This window comes from Vigna radiata, chromosome 7 (genome assembly GCF_000741045.1).
Source record: "Vigna radiata var. radiata cultivar VC1973A chromosome 7, Vradiata_ver6, whole genome shotgun sequence".
NCBI lineage: Eukaryota > Viridiplantae > Streptophyta > Magnoliopsida > Fabales > Fabaceae > Vigna > Vigna radiata.
The window spans coordinates 12,157,257-12,164,488 of record NC_028357.1 but is presented as its reverse complement, the minus strand read 5'-3'; the positions used below and the strand labels follow the sequence as shown (position 1 = coordinate 12,164,488).

The following is a 7,232-nucleotide window of genomic DNA, read 5'->3' as shown; positions in this document are numbered from 1 at the left end:
CTTGCATCCCAGGTGTGTGGTTTTTTTTTGTGCTTCCCGTTTAAACTTTCTTTAGTTTTTTATCGATTATCTTGTCGTTGAACTGATGAAAATTTGCTTTCTTTGTGTTGTGTTTTAGTGCAGTTTTGATCCTCTCTTTGGGTAACATAGTGCAACATTCTCCCTTTGCTGGTTTCCTCACAAGAGAGTGGCGATCTTTTGAGTTCTCTAGTTCTTCTGACCCAAAATGGAACCTGGGTCCTTGTCTACTTCTCGACACCGTAATTTTTTTTCTGTTGTGGTTGATTAATGGGAAGTAGCCATGGACCCATATTCGGTTTTGGGTTGAAAGGACTAGAGGATTCAAAAGACGTAAGCTTTTTTTGTGAGAAAACTAGCGAGAGGAGAATGTTACACAATGCTACCGAAAGCCTGGATCAAAACTGCACTAAAACACAAAATTGTTGTTAGACGTCGGTTAAAGCCATGTCCGACGTCTATAACAACATAAACGTCGGTTAGTGTCATTTTAAACCTTTTTATATATTCATGTTGACGTCGGTTTAATCATAGGTGGACGTCTATACAGAGTAATTAGACGTCGGTGTGAGTTTTAGCAGACGTCTATAGAGACGTCAGTGGATATCTTTAACCGACGTTTATATGGACGTCGGTTCTGAGGAAGTCCGACGTCCCTTAGACGTCACCCATTTAGACGTCGGATGTTAAAGTGACTTTAAAAGCCCAAATTAACCGATGTTAAACAGCGTTTTTGTACTAGTGAATAAACGTTTGTTAATTTTTTTTTGTCATTTGATATTTCTATAATATTAATTATTTTTGCTATATTACTATTTTTTTATGATATTTCATTATATAGTCATTTAATAAAATTTAACGTTAAAAAATATATTTTAGTTTTAATATGTAAAATACTATCATTTAAAAATAATAATATTGATGTTTATTTTAAAGTAAGTTGATTTTTAAAATAAATAGTTATTTTAGTGTATGTGCTCTTACACACATTTTAATATCATTAAAAGGGTTTTTTAACATATTTTTACATATTTAATAATATGTTAAAGAATATAATATATTTAAAGTATTATTTTTTTTATATAGTCTTTTTCTCTTTTATAATTTCTATTAACTAATCATTTAATAAAATTAAATTTTAAAACAATATTTTTTAATTTTATTACTTAAAATAATATTATTTAAAAAGTAATATATGTTTATTAATAAAAATATATAAAAATTTGTAATAAAAAGTTTTTGTCTTAAAAAATTAATAATTAATTTTTTATATGAAAGTTTTTTTATTAATATTTTATTATTAAATAACGTTTACTTAGTAAAAATGGATAATTTTTTTTAGTATAATAAAATACAATTAACTATAATACACATAAATTATTTTTGTCGAGCCCTAGTTAAAATAGGAGTTGTGCACCAAAAATTTCTCTTCTCCTATTTATTTGTTATTCAACACTTCCTTTCACTTAACGGCATTGAAGAGTTTAGTAATAGAAAATTATATTAATTGGAGTAGACCAAACGTAGCTGAAAAGTTGTGAAATGCAACTGTCCCCTTAACAATTATTGAGGCATAGGATCAATCAGCGCTGCATTGTTACAGGTCTCTCCTGCTATAGCATTATACACATCAATACTGCTACTTTATCTATAACACGTACGATTGATCCGAAAGTGTTCTCAGAATTTGAAACCATTCTTTGAGGAGTACAATATGACAAATATAGCCCCACCAACACATTCATAGTATCATACATAAAATAAATTGATACACAGACTCTTATTACATGACATATCCATCAATATTTATGATCATAGATAAGAATTATGAGTAAAGAAGGGAAAAAGTCAGCATATATTTCACTATCTGTTGGACCTCCTTGCAGCATCTTTGATCTGAAGGATAATGTAGCGTCACCTTCTCCACTGAGGTTGATTCAACTTATCTGAAATTGATAATATGCGCATAGCACAGTGAAGAATGTCAAAAAGTAGGGCTTCAAGCAGAGTTCACTACAATTGTAAGCACTCCACATCATTCAGGGATAAAGAGAAAAATGAAAACAACTACTAATTTTCATCTATTTCAAGTATATACTATATAGAGAAAGAAAGGGTTGTGTATCACACGATGACACTTAATATGAAAAATGAGAACTATAGATATATATCTTAAGATCATATTGAAATGCTTAAGACAAGATCATGTAACCACTAAATAACTTATGATTGTATGACTCAGATTTAAAACTCTCATTCTTAAATTTAGAACTATTCTCACTTGGTGAAGTCTTGTATGTATGGGTGTCATCAAGCACTATATAAGTAATAATTTTAAAACAAGTTGTCCAAATCCTGAAAAGGACAGGAAAAATAAGCATGCACAACAAAACCAACTATAAGAAAGTGTCTGTGCAAGTCATTGTAACTGTATTTCCAAAATCATTTGTTACAAACTCACTATCAATTGAAATGGTAAAAGAAAGTGAAACCAAAAATGATTATCTCATGAATAGGTGAAAAGGGTCGAAAATCCTAAATTCTTACGAGTTCCATCCCTTGAAGATGATAGAGATCTATCAGTCCTTATCTTGTTGGTCAAGGCAGCCAATCTATCTGATCGTGGAGAGAATGAACCTAGCTTGACACTGAGCGAAGATGACAGCGAAAGCCGGCGAGTTATACTGCTTACATCTGCCAGATCACTAACAGACCGTGGAGAGCACTGTCCTCTTAGCTTAGCTTTTGTAGATTCAGTGGGAGCCATGTAACTTGGAAGTCTTGGAGTGTTATCATGCAGCACATTTTCAAGATCTGTAAAATTAGCAGGCAGGGAAGCTCTTCTCTGGAAATTCTTACTCTTCACATCATTCATCTCCTCAATCACTCCTCCATCTTTACTATTCATCAAACTAGGCTGCAAGGGAGAATCAGTACCATTACATGGCTCATTATTATCATGCTCTTGTGCTTGCTGTATAAGACTTTTCACAAGATCACACTCTTCTGACTTTGACACTGCCAAATATTTCATCTTCTCTGATGAAGCACCAGCATCCTCCTCTGGAACAGCATTGACTTTTGTATGATCTGAAACTTTTCTAGCGACAGAAGCCTGCGACTTATCAGAAAAATTCTGAATTTGAGATTTTTTAGAACTCCTTTTCTCAAGTTCCTTTGGTGGATGTTCCTTAGATGAATGCAATGCGGGGTTTGAATCCTTTTTTGGATACCGTTTATGTTTGTTGGAATCTGAGACTAAATCGTGAGAAGGTCCTTTCCTGGCATTTTTTTTAACTTGTCCCTTATTAGTTTCTACAGTTTGAGAACTTCCATTTTTCTTATCAGTTTCTTGAAGAGGTACCCAAAAGTGTGATTTCGTCCAACGGTCAAGCCATTCCCAAACCAAGTTAGGTTCACCAGTATTATATTTGAGACGTGGAGAAACAGCATAGGGTGATGAAGCCAGAAGCTGAAAGGCATATATCGTAAGTTACTATCTAAAACAATAAGAGAAAGGGACAAATAGGACAAACATCCTTATGTTCAATGTTATGCAACTCATAATTCATATCAGTAAAAGGGTTTAGCCATTAACCTGTGAAATGCTAAGAGTTAACAACTAACTAACAATCAATCAGGCACCAATTTTTTAATTATTAAAATCAATATAACTCGTTTCAATAAATCATATCAGTAAATGATTTTAAGAATTTAGTAATTTGACCTATTAAACTCTGGGATATAAGCTTACAAATTAAGACAGAACATGAAGGTTTCCATTTCAATAAACTGCTGATATGTGTACAAATACCAAGAAATTTTTTTCGCATGTTATTTCCATGCTTCACAGAGCATGTAAAAGGCAGGAACTCTGAGAATATTCAATATGATAAAAGGAAGAAGAAAAACTTGTGTTAAGAAAATGATGAATGCAAATAGTACTGTGTGAAACATGATGAACGAATCCATATAACCCAAATGAGGTAGTAAATGAAAATCATATAGGATATTTTAACTTGAGAGAAAAGAAAGACAAAACATAACTGACGCATACTATTTCAGCAAACTAAACAAGAAAGAATGCAAGCAGCAAGAATTATTAGGGAACAATCTTTTATGCAAAGTAAAAGTATTAGTTGATTCTAGTTTGTAGTGAACTGAATAACCTTTATCATCTCAAGTGAGAACAAGAGCAAAGTTACACTTTATATATGAGACATAAAAACTTCCTACCTTGTGAGCAAAGGTATTATTATCTGAGAGTTTCACTGCCTGTGTAGATGTAACTACTCCAGTAGATTTCGAGAATTTAGTATCCTGAGCAGAAAGATATCACAGAAGCAATTAGTTGATGCATATAAGCAAAAGGGCAAGTAACTGATGAAAATCATCTTGAAATCTAAGCTATGAAATGTGAAGCATAAATCGCTAAAACATTCTCATCGTATTAAATATTGATTAAATGAAAAACCTTTAAAATGTCTACCAAAGATAAACCACAAATGATTGTGCTGAAATCATTAGTTCAAGTATGTTTACCTTCAAAAGTTTCTGGACTGCAAGGCCAATATCAGAGTGCCTAACCTTGTAACCACGGGCCAATGCTTGAAATCTTACTATTGACTTCACACAACACAAAGCAGAAATAGCTTGTCTTCGAACCAACTGGCCACGAATATAAGCTTGCAGTGGAATGATACCTTTTACAGTTTTATATGTCCCTCGCGCCTTCAATTGAATAACATATGAATCACTCATGAACCATTCATATAAGAGGAGTTGTTGCTTATGAAATTTGCACCATCCAGTGATAGTTTATAAATTAGGGATCAAACCATATTGCAAATGCATGGCCAAATAATTTCAATTTTTGCTTGCACTATTTTTCTCCTAGAATATGCAGAAGCTCATATAAAAACTTGATAGTGAACATAACTTCCAAAGGATATTGTATAAATGTAAGATGTGAATACCTGATAGCCTCTAATTGCAGCCTGAATTGTTGTTATTGCTGTTTTTATTATCCTGCTTTTCTCATTACGGTCCTCAGAATAAAAATTATCATGAGATTGTCCATTGGAAAGCTCATCTTCAGTTGAAAGAATTGTCCCATCATTTGATGATACACTAACTACTTCCTTTTCTGATAGCTTTCCTTTAATAGCATTTGCACCAGATATGGAAGAAGACATGGATGTCTCCGAAGACACCACCAGAACATCCTTGGTACTTGAAGGTTTCTTTACAACAACAGAATTCACAATTACAACTTGCAGGTTAGAAAGTCTAAGTGCTCACATTACAGTTACAGCTAATAAAAGCCAGAGTAGTAAATTAGAAATATTTCAGAAAAGACTTTGCACTTTTGGCATTCACACATGAGCAATAATTTGGATTAAATAATAAACGAACATTTTAATGCTGCAGGTAAATTTTCACCAGTTAAAGATTCCTGTCCTTCGGACACCCTTTTAGTTTTATAATAATATAGACATTGAGAAGATTATTCATAAACAAAGATTGAGGCCAATCACAAATGCCAGAAAGAAAAACTTACATAAATATCTTTCTCTGTTGAAGACTTAGACTTTGAAGACGATTTCTTCCCCAGAAGCAAATTTCTGATCCATTTTCCAGGACTCTGTCTTCCCATCACGGCAAATATCAATACTTCAGAAAGCACAGAATTCCAATATCAGAATCTGCAAGCATCACATATAACAGAACAGAACCCTTTAATTAGGAAGCTTCGGTAAAACATCTAGAGCAAGAAAATTTCTATTTTCTAATAGTTTCTTCCAACAATATCTTAGACCAAGTAAAGACCATGAACCATAAACAAAAATCAGAACTAAAAGAAAAATAAAATCAACAATTAAATCAGCTGCAGCACACTGTAATTTCTTCTCGCATAGAACTAACACGTTACTGTTATTATTACTATTATTACCAGAATTTAAACAGTGCTCACACAAAAATAGCCACGATTAATTTAAAAAAGAAAAAAAAAATCTTCAGTGCCTCTTTTCTGATAATAAGGACAATGAGTAAGAGTCAAAGAGAAGCAGAAATGGTTGTTCTGTACACAATGCCAAAGAAGAGTCACCTTCAAGGTGCACGCCTTCCCATAAGGAAACAGTGAAAGTAGGAAAACCACAAACGTTTGATGCCAACAAGAACGAAAGAAACAGGTGGAGATAGCATTTGAAGAATTCACATAGCATTTGAAGAAACTGAGAAGAGAAGAAAACTTAGAAAGAAAATATTACTAATTAATTTAAAGACAGATAAATAAATAAATAAACGTGGCAGTCATTAAGGAGCCGACAGAAGTGACAGTGTCCTATGGAATTGAAGAGACTCTGTAATGCACACTGCAAGATACCTCCCTCGAGGTTTCATGTTTCATGTTTCATGTTTCAAATCTAACAAAAACACATCTATGCTTTTTTTAGTCTAAATTTTATGCTGTTTTTTGGTCCCTGATTATTATATATCTCCCCAAAGAAGATACTAATGATATTTTATGTTTACTATCCTTTAATATGTGTCTCATAATATACAATTTTTGTACATTTTCTTTGTTTAAATTGTATTTATAATATTGCTTTTAATAATTGAAATCCATCTAATCATTTGTCATTTCAAAACTGAGGTGTCTTTTGTCATGTTGCAATGATGGATGCGATATTATGATCAGTTTTTGGATTGAGTATTTTTAACTGCTATATATTTTAGTACTTTTTAATACAATACATTAATTTCTCAGTTTTTGTTCCCGTTTGATTCTTATCTAAACATAGAAAAAATTAAGTTTTCTTTTTGTTGTTCAAATTTACATATTACATGTATCAAAACCAAAATTTTACTATAATCATATTTGTAAGTAATTGAAAGAAGCCATGATCCTTGCGAGAAACAATGAGTAAGGAAAAAAAAAAAAGAAAGAAAACTAGGATCATTTCACGTGCTCTCTTTTCCCGTACCTTACAAAAATTAAATATTGCTAATAATACTCAACTATAATATTATTTTAATGCATTTTGTTGGACTTCACCTTATTATTTCAGGAAGTGAAAAGTCTATTAAACTTTTCCTTACTTACATGTCCTTTCATCCTTGTATTTATCCTTGTATCTGTACCCAATTTTCAATTGAGTTCTTATATTTTTTTTTGTCTCAATTGAATTTAAATATTTGTTAATTTGAAG

General features: G+C 32.0%; 1 protein-coding gene across 4 annotated transcripts; it reads right to left on the bottom strand.

The window, feature by feature from the left end:
* Positions 1 to 1,542: 1,542 nt before the first annotated feature.
* LOC106769564 (protein IQ-DOMAIN 31) lies at positions 1,543 to 6,462 on the bottom strand. 4 transcript variants are annotated; one of them, XM_014655232.2, is made up of 7 exons: positions 6,128 to 6,462; positions 5,579 to 5,723; positions 4,995 to 5,261; positions 4,561 to 4,749; positions 4,255 to 4,338; positions 2,566 to 3,490; positions 1,543 to 1,964 (listed from the first exon to the last, which is right to left on the bottom strand). In XM_014655232.2, the coding sequence occupies exons 2-7, from the start codon at positions 5,672 to 5,674 to the stop codon at positions 1,933 to 1,935; spliced, it is 1,593 nt and encodes a 530-aa protein (XP_014510718.1). In that variant the 5' UTR covers positions 5,675 to 5,723; positions 6,128 to 6,462; the 3' UTR covers positions 1,543 to 1,932. The 4 variants fall into 4 exon arrangements, with proteins under 4 accessions (XP_014510718.1, XP_022638854.1, XP_014510719.1 ...); XM_022783133.1 differs by lacking the exon at positions 6,128 to 6,462 and adding an exon at positions 5,972 to 5,989; XM_022783134.1 differs by having other exon boundaries at positions 1,919 to 2,031.
* Between the last annotated feature and the right edge of the window lie 770 nt (positions 6,463 to 7,232).